The sequence below is a fragment of the Macaca nemestrina genome, chromosome 2 (assembly GCF_043159975.1).
Source record: "Macaca nemestrina isolate mMacNem1 chromosome 2, mMacNem.hap1, whole genome shotgun sequence".
Lineage (NCBI taxonomy): Eukaryota > Metazoa > Chordata > Mammalia > Primates > Cercopithecidae > Macaca > Macaca nemestrina.
Genome location: NC_092126.1, coordinates 9,561,020 through 9,588,352, shown reverse-complemented (window position 1 = coordinate 9,588,352; position 27,333 = coordinate 9,561,020). Strand labels below are relative to the sequence as shown.

Sequence of the window (27,333 nt, the reverse complement as noted above, 5' to 3'; positions counted from 1 at the left end):
GTTCTCATCATTATTGTTGTTTTTAAGGAAGACTTCATATATTGCAAGACACATTGCCAACTGCCCTTCACCTATGGGATTATATAAACGCAATCCTAGTTTTTAAATAATTGTGCCGAAAATCGAGAAGGGAGCTACCTTAACTGTGTATTCAATTCTTGAGTGACAAAGACAGGCGTGAGAGAGAGAGAGTCCCTTGCTTCCAAACCACCCCTCCTTTGCCTCACCCTTTTCAGGACAAAACAACTACCAGAAATGAATCTACCCCATGTGGTCACTACAGGATTTATCTGGGCATTTGCTGAACCTGCTCGCAATTTATTTTTATTTCTTCCGATAGACATGGACTTGGCACAGGAGAGTGAATTCTTTTTGAAACAGCAGATGTGCCTGGTACACCCGTTTGCTGTAACCATTTGTGCTGTGGTTGAAAAAAAAAATTTTAAGAGTGCAGAATTGTTGAAGGGGGAGGGTTAAAAAACCAGAGCCATTTTAGTGATTATGCAAAGTTAGAATGTGAGTAATTTTGCTGCAGTTAGTCATTATGTGCTTTCATAGCTTGTTTTACAGGGATAAAGGGATGTGTACGGGTTTGGTGAATAGAGCTCTTATTTGTCCCTAATAGTCACTCTTTATGAAAACATTTTCTACCCTTCCTCCTACTCTGTGGCAAAAGTGTTCTCTCCTTAGAAATTATACCTTTCTGTGATCCATTCCTTTTATCCATCTACAAGTAAGTGGACAGACAGCTCCATTTTGGAGAACAGATATGTTCGAAGAAGAATTTTTTTTCTCTTATACAATAGATAGTGTAACTGATACACATTCAGATCATCGTAATACAGTGATCATTATAAAATGAACGTGTTTTCTGCAAAGAAGAAAAAACTGAGCAAACATCTAGTGACTTTGTCAGGAGCCTAGTGTGCTGTAAATATGATGTCCTTTAAATATTTTATTTGAAATATTTGATAGCTGTTAGCAAATTTTATACATGGAATTCTGTGAGAACTGTAACACACCACCTATTCCTTTTTTGCTTTGCTTTCGGGCACTCAATTTTTTTTAGAAATATATGAACGAGGGTCTGTTTGTTTCCACTGAAGCAAATATAGCCACTTGCTCACACTGGTGGCTTCTCTCACTGAATTCCGCGAATATGTTAGAAACGATTGTATGAAAATACAGCAACCCAATTTGTCCCTATTGAGCCTAATTTGTGATTTCCATGCACTGATGCCTGGTGCATATACACTGAGATCCACTTTTGTTGAAGAACAAAACTGGGTTTGTTACTTTTTTGTAGGCTTATTATTAAGTCTGACCATTCTGGTGTGGTGGTAGGAACACTGGTTTCAGACTCTGGAAACAGAGCTCTAATCCTGACCCTCTGAAGACCTTCTCACTTTGGGCAAATCTTTCCTGAGCCTTGTTTCCTTGGGGAAAATGTAGAAATTTCCGATCTTCACATTTCTCACACCCTACAATTATGTGAAGAATATTGTATGTTTCAATTATGCACAAATAAATTAGTTATTTCTTCTCAAAGAATCATCTGTTAAAAATTATTCCCCAAGTAGCTCTTTTTGGACCCTCATCTCAAGGTGGTCACATTTTAATTTCTACCACTGATACACAAATTTCAGCAATAAGGAACCCCTGTAGGACTTGAGAGTTTCCGGAGAGATGGGATCCCACCCATTTTATTATCTTTTGTCTTTTTATGGCTTCTGAGTAGCAGTAAAAGATAAGAATGGTTGGTTCTATTACAGTGGTTGGTTATAACAAAAAACTACTGAACCACACTCACCAAATGTCCAGCTACCTACAGCTAAGAAGAAACCCAGTGTTTCTAAACTAACTCAGAACTTTTAAAATCAGATGGAATTACAGAACCCTCTATCAAACTTAAATGCTTCTTAGATGAGTGGTTCACAAAACTGATGGAGGATGGGAAGTGTGGACAATTTTATTAGCCAATTATTGCCGTTATTGTTTTATTTGATTAAACACTTCTCTCTTGTATGGAATTTGCCAATAATACATTATTGAAAAAACTGATTTCAATAATATGTTATTGCAAAAACTAATTTATTGAATAAAAACCTATGGTAAGGATGGAAAGCCCAAGTTTCTACCCACATGGTATTTAGAGAGGAAAGGAACACTAAATAAGTAATTGCAAAACAATGCGTAAGGGTTATCATAATGCAATCTATTAAAGAGACATTAATAGCAGGCACCTTGTCTAGTTTTGGAGGATCCAGATTGGCTCCTAATGGAGACATCATTTCGTTTGAAATCTGAAGGATGAATAACCAGTTAGAAGTTGCAAGGTGGAAGCAGGTTGGAAAGTGTGCAAGTCGGGGCAACCACAGGATAGCTGGAGTGTTGACTCCTGTGTAAAGGAAAGTAAGAGAGGAGGCTAAGAAGATAAACAGTAGTTCTATCAGGAAAGACTTTGGACTTCATGGTAAGAACAATGAGAACTTTTGAGAGATTTTAATACAGGAAGGCGATGATCATATTTGAGTTTTTAAAATTTGATTTTAGAATAGAGTACGTACTGGAGGGCAATAAGCGGTCAGTTTCTTTAATAATACACATATACGTGTGTGTATGTATTTGTTGCAGTAAGTTAGGTCACTAATCATAGTGGACTGGACTGAGGCACCAATAAGTTAATAGAAGTAGGAACATTGATGGTAACTAGGAGAGAGAATTAACAAGAGGAGAAAAAAATATTATGATCACATTTATAACATATAATCACATTGCTAAAATCTTTAAAATGTGTGCTAACCTTGAAACGTACCTGATTTATATAGTTTTTGTCAATATACATATGCACCATTATCTTACTTTTCTCTATAAACTGTTATTTGGAATTACTGTTTTCTGGCTTTCCAGCTGCATACCATTCTATTAGCTCAATGTTCCAGAATTTTCTCAACCATCCTCTGATTTTTCCTTTAAAAAAACAAGTAACATCACTTATGAGCATTTTAATAGCTCTTCATTGCAAGTTTGTCCACCAAAAAATTATTTCAATTTTCAGTGCTACCAGTCATATAAAAATGCACCTGTAATATTCCCACTGGGATGGAGTTTTATTATTTCTTGGCTAATTGGTTGAACTCTCAGTATTTTTCACTAAACCCTTGGCCTGATTGGAGAAAAGTGTCTGGTCCCTTGAGGAGATGCTTCAGCAAACGAGGTCGCTTGTTATGGAAATAGGCTCTTCTCTCACTGCATTTCTAGCTTATAGAACACACTCCGATTGAATTAACCTTCATCACAATGGCATTGTGTCCAGTGCTGGACACATGCATGCCAGGAACTGAGAGTGTGCTATACAGGTATTTATAATACCCATATTCATTCTAGGAACTAATTCTACATGGATGGGTGTTTACATAAACAGGAGCCTTAGAGAGCTCTCAAGTTCAAAACCGGTGGCATTCTATGTCATTTGAAAGTTATTGGGGGTGGGAGAGGACACTCCTTAAAATATTGGCTTTCTTAGTTTTGATCTGATGATATGCTAGCTTTATGAAGATGCAGTGCACACCCTCACCTGCATCGTTGCTTCTCTTTTTAATAGGAACTAGAAAATGAAGATTTTCAAGGTAGCATCTGGGTGCTCCTAATTGTCTTGATTTTACGTTTGAGAAAACACCTTCACATACCGACATGGGGGTCTGTAGAAGTCCGGGGAGATGTTTTTAGAAGTCCGGGGAGACTCTGAAGCTATTAAGAATAGCCTATCACTAGCAGAACACAGTGCTGTGAAATGAATGAGTGCTGATACATTTCAGAGAAGTAAGATATTTATGTGTGCATCTCTCTGGCAAAAACTATCGGGGACTCAGGTGTGTGTGTGTGTGGTGTGTGCGTGTGTGTGTGGTGTGTGTGCTTTTTATGTGTTCATTGAGGACTAAAAATTAGTATTAGTGGTATATTGGCAGCAATGTTTTGAACTCGGTGGCACCAATTAAAATTGTGTGATTTTTATTTCATGAATAATATTTGAGATTATTTTAACTCATCACCAGATTTCAGCTACCATTTATCCTCATTTATAAAGTTACTTCTTTTCTTTAATGTGGAAAGTAAACAAAAACATAAAACCGAGAACAAAATTTTCTCTTAACTACATCACCTAGTGTAAAACTGTAAACTCTAAAAATGCATTTAAACCATTTTTAATTTTCTGCTATTCTCCTTCCTTTTTTTGTATGTACATATACACAGACATTGGAATGCCACAATATTTTAGAGTGTGTTTGCTTGGTTTTTAAAATAATGTATATATTTCTGATATATATTATGTTAAATATATATTTATTTTTATACATTTATATATAATAAATATATAATATATACTATGCCTATATAATATGTATTTCTTCCTTTGAGTTAAAAAGCAATATGTGGTAGACACTTAGCAAAATAGGAAAAGTATATAGAATACCCAAAAATAACCCCTTTAAAATAACCAATGTTATCAGTTTGGGAATAAATCCTTCTAGTCATATGTGTGTGTGTGTGTGTGTGTGTGTGTGTGTGTGTGTGTGTGTGTATAAAATATATATGAGATATAGATAGATGCATTACTTATCAACAGGTATAAAACTGTTTTCTAACTGAATTTTAAAACAAAGACAATTTTTGATACATGTTATTTTTATTATATAGTGGTAAAATATACATAATATAAAATTTAACATTCTAACCAATTTTAAGCATATAATTCACTGGCACTAAGTACATTTACATTGTTGTCCATCACCACCAGAACTGTATCTCCTCAAACTGAAATGACGTATCCATTAAACAATAATGCTCTAGCTCTGTTCTTCCTACTCCCTTCCCATGGCAATCACTATTCTACTTTCTAGCTTTATAAATTTGACTGTTCTAGGGACCTCTTATATTTAGAACCATATGCCATTTGTTTCTTTGTAACCGGATTGTTTCTTCAAGCTTCAAGCTTAATCTCTTCAGGCTTCATCCATGTTGTAGCATGTGTCAGAATTTTCTTATTGCATTGTGTGTGTATCTATATAGACATATAGATATATAGATAGGTGTGTGTGTGTGTGTATATATATCACATTTTATTTATCCATTCATCCATCAGTGGACACTTGACTTGCTTCTTCCTTTGGCTATTGTGAATAATACTGCTACAAACATATTACCATGATTGTACAAATAGCTGCATTCCTGCTTTTAGTTATTTTAAGTATATACCCAGAAGTTGAATTGCTAGATTATTGATATATTTTGAAATATGTTTATGACATTGTTTAATTGCTGTGTAGTATTCCATTATATGAATATACCATAATATATATAAACAATCCCCATGTATTGATTATTTAAATTTTCCATAATCTTTTGGTTTTATGAAGTACACTGTTACTGCTGTTTCTTGAAACTCAACATTTATGCTCTCTGGTCATTTCCATAGGCTAAAGTTTAAGAAATAAAACTATGGGTTTAAAAAGTATAAACTTCATTAGAGCTTTTGTTACATATCACCAAATTACACCACTGATTTCCCATAAAAATTTTATAGAAACAAACATTAACTTAGTCCCTAAATCTAAATTATATAATCAATTTTCCTTCTAAGACAATTGGAGTCACACCATTATGTCACTCATAGCCCGTAACTCCAAGTGGGATTTCCTGTTCGGCTTTAGCAACAGTATCTAAAAGTAGTTTTGAACTCTGGTTTTAACTGAGAATCACCTGCCCCTTCCCTTTTGAATTTCCAGATTTCACTTTGTTGAGTGGGTTTATCCATAATAACTTGTATTTAAAAATCCCTAAATGATTCTGTTGTGCAACCAGATTTAATTGCGGCACTATTCACAATAGCAAAGACTTGGAATCAACCCAAATGTCCATCAGTGACAGACTGGATTAAGAAAATGTGGCACATATACACCATGGAATATTATGCAGCCATAAAAAAGGATGAGTTCATGTCCTTTGTAGGGACATGGATGCAGCTAGAAACCATCATTCTCAGCAAACTATCGCAAGAACAGAAAACCAAACACTGCATGTTCTCACTCATAGGTGGGAATTGAACAATGAGATCACTTGGACACAGGAAGGGGAACATCACACACCAGGGCCTATTGTGGGGAGGGGTGGGGGGAGGGATAGCATTAGGAGATATACCTAATGTAAATGATGAGTTAATGGGTGCAGCACACCAACATGGCACATGTATACATATGTAAGGAACCTGCACGTTGTGCACATGTACTCTAGAACTTAAAGTATAATAAAAAAAATACAAATATAGAAAGGAGATAATTATAAAATTTTTATACTAAATTCTAGATAAAGCAAAGATGTAAATATAAGCAATAAAAGTACCCCCCCCCCAAAACCAGGGTAAATATCTTCAATAATTTTGTAGTGAAGAAAAGACTTTAAACATGAAAACTCAGAAGGCATAAAGAGTCATTCACTTAAACCCAACTTGATCAATATTAGCATTTATGGTAAAAAAATGACAACAACATAACATTTATAACCAACAAAAGGCTGATATCCACAATATATAAAGAACTCCCACAAATAAATAAAATAGAAAAATATACAAGAGACTTGAGCAGGAACTTCACAAAGTTGTATATCCAAATGAGTAACAGCAACAACAAACATATGAAAAGATTTTCAACTTAATTAGCAGTCAGGGAATACCAATTAAAACAACACTGAAATACCACTATACACTCAACACAAAAGGTGAAGTTAATAAGACTATAGTACCAAGTATTGAAAACCGAAGTGGAGGAACTAAAATCTCACATACAACTGAGGAAAGCTTAAATTAGTATAACTACCTTGGAAGACCAACGTAGAAACCTGCCCATAACCCTTGGATTCAGTAATTCTACTCTTACCACAATCAGAAATGTGTAATAAGCACACTGAGACATATACCAAAATGTTTGTAGCAGCAATATTCATAATAGACAAAAACTGACAACACAATTGTCCATCAGTAGAACGGATAGATTGTAGTATGTTTATTAATGAAATATTGTAAACAGCAGAGTGAACAAACAACTGCTACGAGTAACAAAATGAAGGAATCTGCTAAGACTGAGCAGGAGAAGCAAACCATAGAAGGCATACTGCGTGTAGTCAAACGCAGAAACTGCATTCAAAGTCAGGACAGTAGTTACTCTGAAGGAGGAGGAAGGATGTAGAGATAGAGAGAATGAACACAGCGGGCATCTGAGAGGCTGGGAATCTCTTGTGGTGAGTGGTATATACACTTATGACTTGTGCACTTTTGGTAAATATGTTTGGGCTTCGACAGAAATTCCTAGCATGGTAGAAAATGAGGTGGTTCATCACTTTTATGTGTTTATCTTAAAGACTTTTTTCTCATTGTTTTTTTTCTCATGTTCCACCCTGAGATGAGATCAGTACAGTTAAAGCATGACCAGAAATGGTCATCTGACACCACAGCTTACCTAATTTACACTGTTCTTTCTCCTTCACTTGTAGTTCGTCAGTGAGTCTTTGAATCTCTTCATGGGCCACCCCTAACTTCTTTGTTACTTGTTCCATTCCTTTTCCTAGGCAGTTTTGTGATGTTTTGTCTTTTTCCGGGTCTTCATTATGAGACTGAAATAAAACTTCTCTTAGTAATAAAACAAAGAGCAAATGTTAAAAAAAAAAAAGTGCTTTTCTAAATGTGCAGTGTTATGTTTATATATCGCACTCTTGGCCAGGCATGGTGGCTCACGCCTGTAATCCCAACATTTTGGGAGGCCAAGGCAGACAGATCACTGGAGGTCAGAAGTTCAAGACTAGCCTGGACAACACAGTGAAAACCCCATCTTTTAAAAACACAAAATGAGCCAGTGTGGTGGTGGGTGCCTATAATCCCAGCTATTTGGGAGGCTGAGACACAAGAATTGCTTGAACATGGGAGGCAGAGTTTTCAGTGAGCTGAGATAGCGCCACTGCACTCCAGCCTGGGTGACAGGGCAAGACTCCATCTCAAACATATATGTGTATATGGCATTCTTAATCTCAAATATGTATATTTTTTAATCTCAAATATATGTATATTTGATATATGTAATTATAATTCTTAATCTCATATATACATATATGGCATACTTATATATATATAAATACATATACAAAATACATATAAGTATATGTATTTTGTGTGTGTGTGTGTATATATATATTTGGCATACTTAATCTGTCAGGTTATTTTCCAACTCATGGGGTCATCTATCAAGTCGATAGTGTAGGTGACCTGGTTGGATGAGGTATGGAGATATGGGTACATACCCTGAATTATGGAAGATAATTAGTGAGATGACTTGAGAAAGAAAAATTTAGTTATTCCTCTAGTCATGGTTGGGAGAAAATGATGATGTAATTTTTGTATAGAGCCAAATGAAGCAGCAAATTAGGGATTGCATTATAACTGAAATAGGTTAGCAGTGTTTGCATTTTTGTTCATTGTACAAACTCAGAAATGAATTATATTTATTTATCCAACCATTATTTATTAAGTACCTCCCTGATATGAATCCTTAATAATGAGACCAAGCTCTTCTTGGGCAATAAAACTCTGAATATTGCACATTTACTCTTGGAATCACTGGATTTTTGAAAGTCAGAATATCTTCTTTTATAGGTACCTCAACCTCAGTGAAGCTCTTTTTCTTTTTCGTGAGTGATATAGAAATATTTTTTATTTGAAGAGAAAGACTGTTTGTTTAAAAAAAAAAAAAAGAGAGAGAGAAGAATAACTTAACATTTCCCCTCCTTTATTGTTCAGATGAAGTCAGTCTAGAGAAGTCACGTGACTTTCCCAATGTCACTAAACTCTAAATGGTGGCAAAACTGGTACTTTTTTTCTCGGTCTCCCAAGTTCCAGTGCACAACTCTTCAGTGGCATGCTTCCTAGTGATACTTTCATTTGCCAGTATCCATAATTTAAACTGGGAATTGCAAAGTGCACCTCATGCACTACAGGTGGACTGCAGAAATTCTATGTTTTATTTCTCTTCCTGTGTCTGAATAATAATAATAATAAACACATCTTTAAAGTCAGAAGAGGAATATTGGATTCATATTCCACATGTCAGCAGTGAGCTGGCATGGGAAAGCAGCTGCCTTTCTAACAGAGTAAACTCTTCAGTTTTACACAGTTCACATCACACCGTTGTTTCCTAGACACTGGCATTGTCCTTTTCTGTTCATTCTCCAATTTATTCAATTTTTCTTCTAGGAGAGAGAGATTTTCCAGTGTCTACATTTTGATCACTTACCTCTTAAAAATAGGAAAACTACAGATAGACTGAGAAAGAATTTTGTGTGTGTGTATTTTTTTAACATGTCAACTATTATATTTCACTGTTCTCTTACCTGAGAGAGGTGGATGGTTTTTAAAACCCCAAAGTATGGAGCTAGTTGACCCAGGCTTGAACCTTTGATCTGCCACCAGCTAGTGATGTGTCCTTGGGCAGTTACTTAATCTCTCATCAATATCTTCTTCTGGAAAATGAGGATTAGTTTCTGTCTCAGGAGTAATTGTGAAGATTGTATATAAATTATGTTCAACACAAAATGTTTGCACCGGGTAATTTCTATATAAATGTTTGCTATTATTACACATTTTGGGGATTACCAATAGGTATTTTAGTTTGTGTTTTCTGCCAGAGGGATATCCAGACAAAGTAGATAACTGAAAGTGAAAAGCACTTGAGGTATTCTTCAAATAGCTCAAATAATTGCCATGAAAATATAATTGAAATGGAAATATTCATCATCTCTAGCAAGTCAACCATCCCCCTTTTGATATTTTGTATATTCCTTGGCCATATGAAAATATCATTCTCTATGGCCTCAATTGTGTTGTACAACTGATTTCATACTATGTGATTTTCATTTAAAATTTACATTTAAATCTTAAGTAGTTTCCCATGTCATGTCACTGAAATTAAAATGTAATACAAGGATTTTGAATTTCCTGCTGCTGTTTAAATGTTGACCTTTTGCTTCTGTCTACTTTCTCCTTCTGTTACATTAGAAAACTTTCTAAGTAGGAATCATGTTTACTCATCACGCTAAATTTTGCCCCAAATATTCTATAACTAAGAACTTTCTGAGTGCAATGAGTGTGACTTTGTCTCATTGTGAATCTAGTAAGCAGCTCAATGCCTGTTACATAGTAGACTTTCAATAAATTTCTATTGAATAAATAAATTGGATGGAATTTCTGGGATTTGTGGTATTGTGTTTACTTGGCAGTAAATTCAGAACGTACTTTGTTTTAGTACATGTTGTTAAATACTATTTTTAAATGCATTAGTCTCTTTCCTTTCTTAGTAAGTTTATTTAAAAATTGCCCTTTATTTCCAGAGGGGATTTGAGTCAGCAGCAAGTAAAACTTACACATATAATATGGCCATAAAACTGAAAATAAGTACCTCAAAGGCTTCTTGGAAAAATAATGCTATCAATACATTCTAAATTGAAATCATTAAACTATTTAAAGGTGGGAGGACACTAATGAAATGACCGTAATTAAGCATGCATTACACATTTTTACAGAATTTCTTGATTGTCTAGTCAATAAGGGAACTAAGATAGTTCATATTTTTGCATGGTCAGTTAATAGTCTGACCAAAGAAATGCATTTTTCTTGGGATATTAACCTTCATTCATTCATCAAATATTTGTTAAATGCCACCTTATATGCTATGATATGATAAAGCATAATGAGGAAGCAGCAGGGAGTAAAAAGGATAGTCTCTACTTGTTTAGAAGCAGATATATACACGTGTGATATGTACAGGGAGGGAGAAGTAAAGAGCACTCACTGTGCTGGAGGATTCAGGCAAAGTTTCACGGAGGAACCTGACATTCAGGTTGAGATGTAAGAGATTCCTAGGAATCAGCTAGATAATTCAAAGAGAACGGTGAAGTGCATTGGTGTAGGTATCATCGCTGAGATGTAAGAGAGCTTGGCACAAAGGATGTGAAAGAAAGTCAGTGTATCTCAAAGACAGGTAGAAGAGGTGGATTTGCATCCATCATTCCACTAACCTGTTGAAGATTTTTGAGCAGGAAAGTAATATGATTAGATTTGCATTTGCAATAAATCACTCTGGCTACCAAATGAAGGACTCATTGAAGGAGAACAGTTGTAGACACTGGGAGACCAGTTTGGATGTTTTTGGAGAATTCATAATGAAAAATGGCGGAATCTCGGCATGGGATTGTAGTAGTGGAAATGGTAAAATGTGGACATGTTTGTGAGTTATGGAATTCCCTATTTAGAGAGTAGGATCAACAGGATTTAGTTCTTGAATGGGAAGTAGGTAGAGTCTCAGAAATGATTCCCAGTGTTCTCCTTTGAGCAACAACTGGGTGGATGAGAAAACCAAATGAGAAGCAGATCAGGGTAGATGATGAAATCTGTTTTTAATATATTGAGTCTGAAAAGCATATGAGACATTCAAGCAGACTCATGAAATAGACAGTTGAGGATTTGGGTTTAGTATTCAGAATACAGATGAATTCTGGAGATAGAAATTCTAAAGTCTTCATAATATAGAAGGTATATCAAGTTGTGGCCATGGTGCTGGAGACAGTGAATAGAGAGACAAAAGCAGAGGTCTGGTGTCAAATAGAGGGAATCCTTATTTACCAGCTGTTGGGCAATATGTTGGCTATTGTCATTAGTAACAATTTCATGGAGAGATTTAAGAAGCATTTTATTTTTCATAAGATGAAATTCCATTTGATACCAGATAGATAGCTTTCTGGTAAACTAGGCTGATCCAGAGATAAAGATTTAAAAATTCCCAGGGACATTTGGTTAACATTTTACTTCCAATGATTCTCAACTAGAGAGGAAACCACCTCCTGATGGGGAGTTTGGAAATGAATGGGCACATTTTTATAAACTGTCACAATGACTAGAGGACACTGTTATCATTTAATGGGTAGGGAGCAAAATACCTTACTGTCAAACTCAAGAAGACCATAGTACTCTGTTGAGAGACACTGATAAACTCTTGTGCCACATATGTTTCTCTGGCTTGCTGATTGTAAAATTCGCAACTGCCTGTCAAGAATGGTCACGGACCCTCTCTAGATTTTCCTCTCTACAGCACTATCTTTGTCCTGAACCTAGAGGAGATGACGGCTCTGCCTCTGCTAGTTCCACATTTTTTCCCTGTTCTTCATGACTCCTCTGCAATTACATGGGGATATGTACATAATACCTGTATAAATCAGATCCTTGAGAAGAACTAGTTGGTGGGTGCTGTCATTTTTGTTTGAATCCTGACTCTTACGGCTATCTTTTCTACATATCATTTGTCTCAAATATAGTTTCCTAGGGATCTTGTAATTCCAGATTTAGCTTCCCGATAAGTTACAAGAAGCTCTTGAATAAAGTGTTATCTTTTTGTTTGGTTAGTTTTTGTTTTGTTTTGGTTTGTTTTGTTTGGATATTAGTCTTTCAAAGGGTAAACTTGTCATTTACTTTTGTAATTTAAGCCGACTGGATATTCTTGTCTGGTTGGTGGAGTGGCTTTTCCTTTCTGCTTGAAGGTGGTCCCAATAGTACTAAAGGGAAACATAGTTTCCTCATTAAGCAATTTATTAAAATATGTATGTTCAAAACATTCCTAAAAAATACTCAGTTAAGACTCCAACGTTCTATTACAGAGGACATGGAAAGTCACTTTGAACCTAGGAAAAATTTAAGGTCAGATTTTTCTAGTCAATAATGCCAGTCATAAAAAAGTCAGCATAGATGGGCATTGAATGAAAGAGGGAATAAAGGTTTGCTTTTCTTTGATGACTCAAGATCAGCAGAAACCCAGAGTTCCTATTTTGAACACTTTACAAACCCAACTATAAATGGAGACAGTGACTGAGCAACTGGGCTGATGACAGGCATGCTCTCTGCTGCAGCTGTAAAGTCTGCCCCAAGAAAACAGTTCAAAATTCGCATATTTTGAAATTGAAAACCAATAACATTCATAAACAAAAAAGAATTAATATAGACCTGACTCCTTAGAAGTAACGTTTTTCATAAGTTTCTTCTTTCAGTCTCTTTCTTGGTGAAGACACACACACACACACACACACACACACACACACACACACACACTATTTAAACATCCTAAAGTCTTTGAATTAAAGCATCAGGGCACAATTTTGGGAGCCATTGCTTTCTTCTAGGAAATATCTCACTGCTAGAGCTCTCTTTGGAGATGAGAACATTTTTCTCAACTTTCTTATGAATTCCGTTGTGTACGTGTGAGCATGTATCTGAATATTTTACGTATTATCACTATGTGTTTGAAAATAGCATATTTAGCTATATACATATTTTTTTTCCTTTGCAATTTTACGTGCCTAACATCACGGGAGGTGGAAGGGGTAAAGAATAGGAATTATTTTAAAGCATATTTATTTATGTTCTTCATGGTTCAAGAAAACTATGCCAACATTCTTCTGGCCCACATATTCAATTAAATACATAGTGAATCTTTTCTACTTACTGGATTATTTGGTGCTTCCAAGCATTTATTTTTGGCATTTCATTTCGTTTTTGTTTTTACAGGAATTTTTGAAGTTTTATTGTGATTTAACGTTTTTATTTTGAAAATCAAGCACATTTTAAAAATTACTCTGCTGCAGCTGTAGTTTGCCCCCAAAAACAGATACTTCAAAAATCACATATTTTGTAAATGAAAATGCAGGTATAGAAATATAGAGATTACTTATTTACCTATGATTTGTTATATGTATATAAATATATTTATGCAATCATCTATAAATACAGATATGCAAATAGATGTTATTTTTTGAGACTTGAATTTCTGTAGCAATCCTTTTTTTTATGTGGTATTTTTCCATTAGTCATTTTCTAAGCATCTTCAACTTGTAAAGCTCTGTGAGGTTAATGGGGGGAGAGTAGTATCCTAGGATGAATAGTATATGTCTCCCTGTCCCCCAGTCTGGTAGAGAAGCTATGCATAATAGATTAGACCAAATAGATTTCTACATTTTCAATCAGAATTGGCTGTGCCCAGGCGATAAGAACAGACAAGGTGCACTCCTGTGTGTCTGCCCTCTCTCTCAGAGCAGGCCCTCCACTTCCCTTTTGTTTAAGTTAGGATAGCATGTTACTATTCTTCATGACCAATGTCATGAAACTTTTCCTCTACGTTACTTCTTTTAGAAGTTTTAGTTTCAGGCCTTTTTCATTTTTAAATCATTAACCCAGTTTTAGTAAATGATGTCAGATAAGAGTCTAATATCATTCTTTTGTATGTGTACTTCTAGTTTCCCTAACATCATCTATTGAAGAAATTGTCCTTAACTATCATCTATTCTTTGCCCCCTCATCAAAAATCAATTGACTGTATATGTGTGGATATATTTCTGGGCTCTCTGTTCTGTTCTTTTGGTCTGTATATCTTGTTTTTCTTGCCAGTATCTTACTGTTCTGATTACTCTAGCTTTGTGATATATTTTGAAATTAGGAATTGTAATGCCTTTGGCTTTGTTCTTGGCTTCCAGATCAATGTGGCTTTTTGTGGTCTTTTGTGGTTCCATGTGAATTTTAGAATTATTTTTTCTATGTATGTAAAACGTCATTTAGGTATTTAGATAGGGATCTCACTGAATCTATAGATAACTTTGGGTGGGATATACATTCTAACAATATTAATACTTTCAACCCATGAACACAGATGTTTATCCATTTGTTTGTGTCTTGTATAATTTCTTTCATCGATGTTTAATAGTTTTCAGTATATAATCTTTCTCCTCCTTAGATAACTGTTTTCTAAGATTTTTATGCTATTGTAAGTAGAATTTTTTCCTTTCTTTAATTTTCTGTTGTTCATTGGCAGTGCACAGATATGCAACTGATTTTTTTGCTTGTCTGTGAACTCTTTGAAGGCAAGATCATGCCTTATTTGTATTCTACATAGTAATACATAAATAATAATTAGCAGTTATTAATATTTTTCATTTATTTATTTTTATCGAGTTTCGTTCGCAGTAATTTTTGCTTTCTTTCTTTTTTTCCTATTCTTCTTAGAGCTCCACTGGTTCAACAGCCTCTCCTCCAGTTTCGACCCCAGTCACAGGACACAAGAGAATGGTCATCCCGAACCAACCCCCTCTAACAGCAACCAAAAAGTCTACATTGAAACCACAGCCTGCACCTCAGGCTGGACCCATCCCTGTGGCTCCAATCGGAACACTCAAACCCCAGCCTCAGCCAGTCCCAGCCTCCTACACCACAGCCTCCACTTCTTCAAGGCCTACCTTTAATGTGCAGGTGAAGTCAGCCCAGCCCAGCCCTCATTACATGGCTGCCCCTTCATCAGGACAAATTTACGGCTCAGGGCCCCAGGGCTATAACACTCAGCCAGTTCCCGTCTCTGGGCAGTGTCCACCTCCTTCAACACGGGGAGGCATGGATTATGCCTACATTCCGCCACCAGGACTTCAACCTGAGCCTGGGTATGGGTATACCCCCAACCAGGGACGCTATTATGAAGGCTACTATGCAGCAGGGCCAGGTTATGGGGGCAGAAATGACTCTGATCCTGCCTATGGTCAACAAGGTCACCCAAATACCTGGAAACGGGAACCAGGGTACACTCCTCCTGGAGCAGGGAACCAGAACCCTCCTGGGATGTATCCAGTCACTGGTCCCAAGAAGACCTATATCACAGATCCTGTTTCAGCCCCCTGTGCACCACCATTGCAGTCAAAGGTAAGAAACTCAGTAACATAATGAGGAGAATACAGGGGTGCCTATCTTAGTCTGCCTTCTCCAGGAAGCAAAGCCTAAGGCAAAAGTGTATGTGTTACTTTGATTTCACTAATAAATACAATCCCAGGGAAGGATGAGTGAAACCAGAGAGGAGAGAGAGACTATTTGGTGTATTACTAATATGGCCACTGTTTAGTATCAAATGGAATTGCTTGTTCAATCTTGAAGAATCATCTTCCAAAAGGCCACAGAAACTGTAGTATCTCAGGACAAAATGTTCTGATGGAGAGAGAGAAAATAATTTACTTTTCACATCCTTCCCTGTATTGGTTAAAGCTTCTCTCTATTGTGCAGAAACTTCCTATACACCTTGCATTTGCTTGGATATTAAATAGGTCTGTAGCATCTCAAGCCTCAGCAAGGGTAGCTATCTATAGGTGAGACATGTGGAGGGCAAAACTGAGTTGAACTGTTGTTAGGCTGTGGCCCTGTGAAGCGATTATAACTCCTGCAATGTTGGTACCACAGCAGTTGCTGGGGCAGAGCAAGTGGCCAAGGACCCAAGAGATGGGTGAGGCCAAGTGTGTCGAAGATAATGCAAACACCTTGGATAGTTTCTCCTTTGAGAAGGGGCTGCAGTATGATGCAACTTGATTGGGACCCCTTATTTATTCATTTTACTAACCCTCCAGAAACAATCTTATTCTTCAGCCTTTAGCACTATTAAGCAATGTTTAAAAACTCCTTATAAGCGACAGTTACTTCTTATTTGATTTAATTGTCCGTATGTGAACCTTTGAAGTTAACACTCTCTGTTACTTCGTCTGAATAGGTAAGGTATAATACTACACAGGCCCACTCACCACAACTTCGATTTTTCATTAGTACTGGAACCAACACAATGTTGATTCCTCCCATTATAACCAGAGGAACCAATAAGAATAACTTAGAATGGGTGAAAATAGAGGAACTGGGCCAGTTTCCAGCCATTTGGGTTGGAAGAGTGCCCTTCTTTCTTTTCAGTTAGAACTGTGAGAAATCAGAAATTTGAGAGCCCCCAGTTAGCCAGAAGATCAATGGTAGTTTTGGGGGATGGATTGGGTAGACGTTTGGACTGTATTTTTTAAAAATTCTTTCCACATTTTTAACAAGATTGTCAATTTCATGACAGATCTATTCACATATTCAACATTATATCAAAAATTTCCTTATAGGGTGTTTACTAAACTGTTTTTCCTACAGGAAACTTGGTCGTATTAATGGTGTCCTATGTGAATTTCACGTTCTGGGGGGGAATAGAGCTCTTCCTGACAGTGTGGACTGTGAAGAGCGGGAGAAATCCTATAGCCGTATGTGTGACCACTGTATGAAATTGGCCAGCCATGATCCTTTTTCAATAGATAGATTCCAAATTAGAATTTTAAATGATTTTAAACATTACTCAGTTCCTGAAGTCTCTCTATGAAAAGAAATGTTATTACAGCTGTTTATTTCTTTTTAAAATAAATGTGTCCAAAATAGCCAGTCTGGACAGCCTTGCTCTTTGTTAATGTCACAGTATATTTGCATCAGTTCCTCCTGACCCAGACAAGCGGAGTCTGTTTTCAAAACAACCAGTTCAGAGAAACAGATTATTCAACTTAACCACACTTTTTGTTTTTAACAGTTGTTACAGATTTACCTAGGGAAGATTACAGTAAAATAAAACTTTAGGCCACAACAATTGCCGTCAAGGTTTAAGTTCAAATAGATAGGCAATTTTGCCCTGCCCAGAGCAGGGTGACTGAAAGGATGGCAGAGTGATGTTCCTGAAGGAATGACATGGTGTCTGCCTTGTTTGAGGATTGTGTTATCCCACATAGGAACCAGACATGAGAGAAAGCAAAACTGTGTGTCTTGACGAGACTCACCTGGTGAGAAGTACTGTGCTAGTCTTCAGATGCTGTTTTCTCACTAAGTCACTGGGTACTCTGGCCAACCTCTCTTCAGCATTTGGAACCCATCCATTGGTGTAGGAAAAAGAATTAACGCCCCCTGCTAGAACTGGATCTAAAATACTGGGTCCAGCCACTTCCTTAACATTTGGCCTGTCCTCACCAACCGACCCAGGCAGATGGAATGAATTTTTACAAACCACTCATCAGAAAACATGGAACTTTATTTGGCTTCTTATCTGAGCAAGGTAGTTATTCAAGATGTTCTATTAGATGATTACAGATTTGGGGTATCAGTAGATTTTATGTTATTTTTAAAATTTTTGATATATTTGTTTTTCAACAGTTTCATGTGTTTTCACATCATATTCGGTTGTGCATTTTAAAAATGAAAATCAAACCATGTACTTTTCACTCTGATTATTAAGAGTGGTTAGAGGTTGATATTTAGCCATCTGTCTGTCTGTGCTTTGGGAAAGGGGAAAGAGGCTGATGAAGCTATGGATAAATTCTGGGCGCGTTGTGAGGGCATTGGCTGATGAAGGGGTGGGTTCCATCACAGTTGGCCTTTGAGCAAAACACTACAGTATTCTACTGCACCTGTGCACAGAGGACCGTATTGTCCTTATATTGACTGTTCGGCTTAATTATGTGACTACGGGCATGAGAAATGAGCTCTGAATTCTTATCCCAGTTCTTTCCTTGACATTCCTCTTCCAGTTTGAGGAAAACCTCTAGACCTCTTTATGTCACGCTTCAAACCTCAGTAAAGTAGAACATCATCTTTACTAATTAATTAATGATTGCAAAAGACTTGGAAATTTCCAAGGGCTGAATAATTGCCAAGTGAAGACTGTTCAGCTTTCCACTGGCTTTCATTTATTTTTAAATTTTTTTAGTCACTGATGGAAAACTTACCCTCATGTCTGAAAACAATTATACTTTATTACCTTGAGTACTTCTGGGGAGTTTGGCATTTAACCCATTAAGGAAAAAGTTTAAAAGATGAAATAAATAAATCTCCCCTATATTTGAGATGAGCTGCTTTAGTTTTCCTATATCAGGATGGTATAAAAAGAGGAATATGATATAGTAAAAAAGAGGAGAGACAAGATGGGGAAATGGAGAAAGGAAAGAAAGAATGAAAAGGAAGAAATGAAGAAAGGAAAGAGAGAATGAGAACCTGCAAGGCTTAGGGGATCATGATTGTATTTATGTTCCCATAATGCGCTGAGCAGTGAATTTGCATGCTGCAGTGGGCCACACTATTTCCTACACCATCTGAGCTGAGTTCCTTGGAAAATACTGTTATAAATAAGTCTTTATAAGGCAGAAATGTTCTCTTCTCATTGGAAATCCTCTTAAAGATGCAGTGGAATCTCTTCTCTTTGCCGATTTATAAAAGCTAATGTTAGCTACATCTTGCCATGTAGTTCACAGAACTCGTGTCCTGTGCGTTATATATATCCCTGTGAATTGGGATCCACGTGTTCTCCGGTATTTAGATAAGGTGGCTCAGCTTGAAAGTTCCAGAGCCAGGACCTAGAAGCTAGTCACAACTCTCAGGTCTAAAGTGACCAGGCAACTTTAGCCTCCACCTATCATAAAAACTCATCTCCATCAGCCTCAGCTGTTAAAGGGACAGGTATTTGCTACATAGTGTGGGGAAGTGCTGGGGCTGTGCATCCCAGGGAAGCTGGAGATTCTTGTCCCAATTAGTGTAGAGGTTATGTTAAATTCTGAAACCATCTACTATTAAAATTTCCTTGGAAAATATTTGAGGAAGATGAGACCTTGGAGGTCAACTAACCATCTTTCTGTAAATCTGAAAGTTTTTCTTTTCCAGAATAGAACAGATTGTTACTTTTCATTTGGATTTCAAGTTTGGAGCATATTTTATGGTTCAGAGAAGAGTATAGAGGTAATGAAGTGATCTTGGCCCACTGCAACCTCCACCTCCTGGGTTCAAGTGATTTTCCTGCCTCAACCTACCAAGTAGCTGGGATTACAGGCACCCGCCACCACGCTGGGCTAACTTTTTATATTTTTAGTAGAGACAGGGTTTCACCATGTTGGCCAGGCTGGTCTCAAACTCCTGACCCCAGGTGATCTACCTGCCTCGACCTCCCAAAGTGCTGGGATTATAGGTGTGAGCCACCTCGCCCAGCCTATTTTAATTTTTGAAAAGAAAAAGTTGTATACATTGGTTGCACTGTAAAGAATTGTTGGCATTTGGAGAGAGTTATCCCTATGGTTATCACTGTGTTTATTATCTCTCAATTCTAGGATCAGAGAAAGAAAATGGAAGAGATGATTAGGGTGGGCAGAGGAATGAACGCAGATAGATCCCTCAAGTCAGTAGCTAACACCAGAACACATGTGAAGATGAGAATGGTAGATATTGCTTGAGGCCAGTGACTGTAATATTAGTAATTCCTCTTTGTACAGCCTTTATAGTTTCCAGAGCACTTTGGGGAGCTCACAAAATCCATGATTATTAAGCCCAAGTAGAAGTCTTTGTCTCTCTTTTTCTGATGAGGGTTCAAAAGCCCAGTGATGAGAGCCACTCACTTAACGTCATATGTCAAATTCATCGGAGAGCCACAGCTCCAAGTCAGGTCTTCTAAAGATCGTTCCCATGCTTTGACCGTGGCAAGTGACTGAATGTTGGTATGCTTTGGATGGCAGGAGCTCCTCATCAGCACCAGTGTACATGCCTCCACTGTGACCCATATTACACGTAGAGTTTAAAGTGGGCCTAGGCAGTCATCATGGCCTTTGGATAAGATCAGCAGTTGGAGAGGAAGCACCTATTAAATCCCTGCCTGGCACCCAGGCCTGGTGCCTTGAAGCTGTACTTCCCCATCCCCATCACCCAGATAAAATTTGTCCCAAGGTTTTTTCTACCTACACTAAGTACTTACTATGGCGTTCAGTCATCCCCATTTCTCACTTGAACCTTTGAAATGACTTCTTACTTAGAGTTTCCTCCCCCAGTCGTCTCCGTACCCATATATCCTACATGTAATACCAGATTAATCTGTCTATGGTACCTTATCATTAATTGCCTTTTGCAAAAACCTTAACAAGTTCCCAATTAGTTACAGAATACATTGAAACCCCAAACTGGATTTTCAGTTTTATCTCCCCCTTGTATCCTGGATTCCAGCTGATACATTACATTTTTAGTTAATTCTCATCTCTATGTCTTTGTTCACCAAGCTCCTTCTTCACAGTCCTTCCCCAAATAAAATCTACACATCTAAGAGTGACCCATTAAGACCCAGCTACAGTGTTAATTTCTCCCATAAGGCTTTCTCCTCTTCCTAAAATCTAGTTGTGTGTTATTTCACCCTCTCTTTTAGATGTTTTTACACTCTTACTGTACTAGAGTCATTTGTGTTCCTGTCTTCTATCAACCTGTGCCCAAGCATATATTAGACTAAGTTTTAGGAGATAGAGATGGTATCTGAACAAACCCTGTGTCTCCTGGAGTAAGTAGCACAGAACCTAATATGTGGTTGTTGAATGAATATGTTTGAAGAAACTTTTTTTTTTTGTCCTTCTAAAATCAGGTCTAAATCTGCTTTAGAACTTAGCAGATTGCTCAGCAAAACACTGAAACCAAAATCTATTCCAGCTAAACAACTTACTTACCTCAGTAACATGAGAATTGTCACACGAGCAACTCAATATTCAAAGTAGCTAAATAATTTTTCAGATTCACTCTTGCTCTAATATTTTAAGTTTCTTTATATTATTTTTTGAAGAGTAGATGATTTTGGTGAAGGTCAGTTTCTCACTTTCATTTTCTATATTTTGTACTTTTTGTTTTTTAAGATGTTTTGTGCCTCGCTGCAATCACAAAGATTTTATTCTGTTTTATTTAAGATGAGTTACAATGTAAACTTAGGTTTGTGATTCAAGTTAATTTTTGTATATTGTGTGAGATGTGTCAAACTTCTTTTTTTTTTTTTTTTTTTTTTTGCATTGGACTATTCTAATTTTTTCCCACATGCTTTTTTGAAATCTCTTTTCTCCCCTTGAATTACCTGGATACCTTTGACAAAAGTCATTTGATGTCAAGAATGATATTTTCTAGATTTTCTTCTAGGATCTGTATAGTTTTAGGTTTTACATTTATGTCTTTAATTCATCAGGAGTTGATCATTGTATATGGTGAAAGGTAAGGGTTCAATTTCAATTTTCTGCATATGACTAGCCGGTTATCCCAGCAGCATTTATTGAATAGGGAGTTCTTTCTCCACAGCTTGTTTTTGTTGGCTTTGTTATAGATTAGATGATTGTAGGTGTGTGGCTTTATTTTTGAGTCCTTTAACTCTGACATCAGCCTAGTCAAAGACTTTATGACACACACTCCAAAAGCAATTGCAACAAAAACAAAAATTGACAAGTGAGACCTAGTTAAAGAGCTGCATAGCAGAAGACACTGTCAACAGAGTGACAGACAGCCTATAGCATGGGAGAAAACATTTGCAAACTACGCATCTGACAAAAGTCTAATAGCCAGAATCTATAAGGAACTCAAACAAATCAACAAGCAGCAAACAACCAGCCCCATTAAAAAGTGAGCAAAGGACATGAACAGTCACTTTTGAAAAGAAGACATACAAGCAGCCAACAACCATAAGGAAAAGTGCTCAACGTCACTAGTCATTAGGTAAATGCAAATCAAAGTCACAATGAGAGAGTATCTCACACCAGTCAGAATGGCTATTGTTAAAATTTTTTTTTTTTAAATAACAAATTCTGGTAAGGTTGTGGAGAAGAGGGAACACTTAAGACACTGCTGGTTGGAATGTAAATTAGTTAAGCCACCGTGGAAAACAGTCTGGAGTTTCTCAAAGAACTTAAAATAAACTTACCATTTGACTCAGCAATTCCACTACTGGGTATATATCCAAAGTAATGTAAATCATTCTGCCATAAAGACATGTGAATGTCTATGTTCATCGTAGCACTATTCGCCATAGCAAAGACATGGAATCAACCTAGATGTCTGTCAATGGTAGACTGGATTTTAAAAAGTGTGGTGCATATACAACATGGAATACTACGCAGCCATAAATAAGGAGGAGATCATGGCCTTTGAAGCAACATGTATAGAGCTGGAGCTCATAATCCTAATCTAATTAATTTAGGAATGGAAAACCAACTACCACATGTTCTCATTTAGAAGTGCTAGCTAAACATTGAGTACACACGGACACAAAGGAGGGAAGAGTAGACACTGGCACCTATTTGAGGGTGGAGAGTGGGAGGAGGATGAGGATTGAAAAATGACCTATCAGGTAGTATGCTGATTAACTGGTTGACAAAATTATCTGTACACCAAACCCCCGGGATGTGCAATTTACCTATGTAATAAACCTGCACATATATCCCTTGAACCTAAAATAAAAGTTGGAAAGAGAAAAAAACATCAATTTGGCTATATATCCATATATGTTTGGGCCTTGCTAGACTCTATTCTTTTCCATTAATTTATATATCTCTCCGTATGCCAATGCCACACTGTCTTGATCACTTTTTTTTTTTTTTTTAAGTTCCAGGATACATGTACAAAATGTGAAGGTTTGTTACATAGGTATATGTGTGCTATGGTGGTTTGCTGCACCTGTTGACCCACCTCTAGCTTCCCTCCCTTCATCCCCCACCCCCTAAGAGACCCCAGTGTGTGATATTCCCTTCCCTGTGTCCATATATTCTTATTGTTCAACTCTCACCTACGAGTAAGAACATAGAGTGTTTGGTTTTCTGTTCCTGTGTTAGTTTGCTGAGACTGAGGGCTTCCCACTTCATCCACTTCCCACTTCAAAACATGAACCCACCCTTTTTTATGGCTGCATAGTATTCCATGGTGTAAATGTGCCATATTTTCTTTATCCAATCTATCATTGATGGGCATTTGTGTTGGTTCCAAGTCTTTGCTATTGTAAATAGTGCTGCATTAAAAATACATGTGCATGTGTCTTTATAGTAGAATTATTTATAATCGTTTGGGTATACACCCAGTAATGGGATCACTAGGTCAAATGGTATTTCTAGTTCTAGATCCTTGAGGATCACACTGTCTTCCACAATGGTTGAACTAATTTACATTCCCACCAATAGTGTAAAAGCTTTCCTATTTCTCCGCAGCCTCGCCAGCATCTGTTGTTTCCTGACTTTTTAACAGATGTCCTGTCATCAGATAGAACTTTTTTCCCCCACTTTTTAAAGTCAGCAAGGCTCATTGTTACAGCTCTCCTGTCTGCCCAGTTTGGTTACAACAGTTTTGCAAATCCTTTCCTATACCTTTCCAGCTGAAGATAAGCACTTCCTACTGTATTTCCAGAGCTTTCATCTATGTCTTGGTTTAAACATTTGCCTTTGTTTTAACCTTTTACCATTTCTGCTTTATATTGGTAGATAATCTCACCCCAAATACATAGACTATGAACTCCTTCGGAGCAAACTCATTTTTTTCTGTTGTTCTTTGTGTCTTTTTTTCCCTATCCACCTCCAAATCTTACCCCACGTTTCTGAAAATAGCACCCAAAGCAATACCTCTCACTTTGGAGAGTACTTAGTACATTTTTTAAAAGTGAATGTATTATACAGCCTGGGCCACCATAACAAAAATACATGGACTGAGTGGCTTAAATAACAGAGATTTCTTTTCTTATAGATTGAGGCTGGAAGTACGAGATCAGGGTGTTAACACGGTGGGGTTCTGCTGAGGACTGTCTTCCTGCCTTACAGATAGCCACATTCTCACTGTGTCCTTACACGGTGTGTGGGGGGAGGGAGCAAGCCCGCTAAGTGTCTTTTCTTATAAGGTCACTAGTACCATCGTGAGGGCCCCATCCTTATGACCTCATCTAAGCTTAATTATTTCTCAAAGGTCCCATCTACACATACTATCACTTTGGGGTTAAGGCTTCAACATATAAATTTATAAATGGACTCAATTTACTCCATAGCAATAAATTAGGCCTTTTGGCTATAGATCTGTAAGTGCATAATTGGCACTGATTGATGGAATGCAGATCAGAATAGCCTATGTTACTAGAAACATATGTATGTAGAAACTACATGCTTAGTTATTTAACAGAGGTTTATTGAACTTTGTGCTGGCTTTGAAGAATTTTCCTAGACACTCAGTAGGGCCCTATTAGCATCTAAGACATTGTACAGCTCAGGTGCATTTTCCTTTAAGGATACATTTAACCTGCCAGATGTCATCTCATTTTTAAGACCAGAGAAAAAGAGAGCAGCATCTGTTGTTTCTTGACTTTTTAATAATAGCCATTCTGACTGGCGTGAGAGATGGTATCTCATTGTTGTTTTGATTTGCATTCCTTTAATGATCAGTGATTTTGAGCTTTTTTCCATATGTTTATTGACCGCATAAATGTCTTATTTTGAGAAGTGTCTGTTCATATCCTTTGCCTGCTTTTTGATGAGGTTTCTTTTTTTGTTTCTTGTAAATTTGTTTAAGTTCCTTGTATATTCTCGATATTAGACCTGTGTCAGATGGGTAGATCACAAAAACTTTCTCCCATTCTGTAGGTTGCTTATTCACTCTGATGATAGTTTCTTTTGCAAAAGCTCTGTAGTTTAATTAGATCTCATTTGTCCATTTTGGCTTTTGTTGCAATTGCTTTTGGCGTTTTCATCATGAAGCTGTTGCCTGTGCCTGTGTCCTGAATGGTGTTGCCTAGGTTTTCATCTAGGGTTTTTATGCTTCCTTTTGGGTTTTACATTTAAGTATTTAATCCATCTTGAGTTAATTTTTGTATAAGGTATAAGGAAGTGGTCTGGTTTTAGTTTTCTGCATACGGCTAGCCAGTTTTTCTCGCACCATTTATTGAATAGGAAATCCTTTCCCCTTTGCTTGTTTTTGTCAGGTTTGTTGAAGATCAGATGTTTGCAGATGTGTGGTGTAATTTCTGAGGTCTCTGTTCTGTTTTATTGGTCTATATGTCAGTTTTGGTACCAGTACCATGCTGTTTTGGTTACTGTAGCCTTGTGGTATAGTTTGAAATCAGGTAGCATGATGCTTCCAGCTTGTTCTTTTTCTTAGGATTGCCTTGGCTATACAGGCTCTTTTTCATTTCTACAGGTTTTTTTTTTTTTTTTTCATTTCCATATAAATTTTAGCATCAGTTTGTTGATGTCCACAAAATAGGCTGCTGTGATTTGGAGATTGCCTTGAATCTTTAGATCAATTTGAAAAGATCTGATACCTTAACAATACTGAGTTTTTCAATCCATGAAGATGGCCTATCTCTTAATTTATTTATGTCTTCTCTAATTTCTCTCATCTATATATCATAGTTTTGCATATATTTTGGTAAACTTATCCTTAAGAACTTCAAATTTCGGATGCTATTGTACATGGTATTTTAAAATTTGTTTATAATCATTTGTTATTAGCATATAGAAGTAAGAATAGATTTTTATATACTGCCTTTGTATCCTATAACTTGTTAAATGTAATAGTTGTACTAACTTCTTTAATAAGACTTCTTAGGCAATTCTACCTGATCATTTTATCTGAAAATTGTTGATGCAATTGTTTATTTCCTTTATGGATAAGTCTATTCATCAACATTTTATGTTTGAAAGATTTGCTTGCTGATTGAAAAAGAAACAGTATCCTACAACTTTGAAGGAAATAAGTTGGAAAAAATAAGAAATCTTTATTCTCCACTTCCATAGGCTAGCCTAGTTAAACCATCAGACATAGAAGCGATTTTCAGAATCCCCATGAGTCATAACCCCTTACCTTTACAGATGAGAAAACTGAGGCCTGAAGAGTTACAGTGACTTTCAGAGTTATGTAGTTAGTAAATGACCACATGGGAGTGCAAAATGTAACTCTTCTATTCTGCAATTCTTCTCTACATTGGTTAAGAATAGTTCAAGACAGGGGAGGTCAGAAGTAAGTAACCTTTAAAAGGTGTAATAATAACTATTGTCAGAATGATCTTATTTCCTATCTTTAGAACCCCATCATCAGTTTTGTAAGGCCATTTAATAATAGAAAATGGTTCCGATTCTAGTGCTCCCTATTCTGTCTCACAGCTGCTCCTGTGAAAACACTTGTTCATGGGCTCCGTGTAATTTTGACTCAGTCCGTAATCTCTCTTTCCTGTTTTTAAACGTTATCATCAGAATGGATGTGCTGGTATACTAAGAAATGTCTGTGAATATTATTTATTTATTTTACTTATCTAATCATTTTCATAGATTCGGTTGTTTAAAAATACCCCAGGTCTCAAATCCCTTTGGAAAGTTCATCAAATCATTTTAACAGGGGATTCTGGCAATATGTAATTCTTTGTGTTTACAGAGTGAGAGAACTTCTATTTATCAGTGTTTTTTATTTGTTTTGTTTTACTTCAGTTCTAAGGAAAGCAGTTATTTTGCTTATTGACATATTGATATATTCCTTTGGGAATCTCATTTCTTTCTTGGCCAGCTACAAACACTCATAGTGTCCAATTTCAACAAGAGACTATAGTTATTCTCTTCTTCACCAAAGAAATGTGAACCATTATTGATAAA

General features: G+C 36.6%; 1 protein-coding gene across 12 annotated transcripts in view; it reads left to right on the top strand.

Moving 5' to 3' along the window:
• The window catches only part of LP (LIM domain containing preferred translocation partner in lipoma), a 723,802-nt gene that overhangs the window by 437,255 nt on the left and 259,214 nt on the right, over positions 1–27,333 (top strand). For 10 of the 12 annotated variants that reach the window (XM_071090663.1, XM_011723147.3, XM_071090662.1 and 7 more), the window contains one exon: positions 15,140–15,823. The exons of 1 other annotated variant lie outside the window; for it this stretch is intronic. In XM_071090663.1, the coding sequence (XP_070946764.1) occupies positions 15,140–15,823 (684 nt within the window). Of the gene's footprint in view, positions 1–15,139; positions 20,152–27,333 lie in introns of all 12 variants that reach the window. One more of the 12 variants, XR_011619543.1, reaches the window with a different exon arrangement.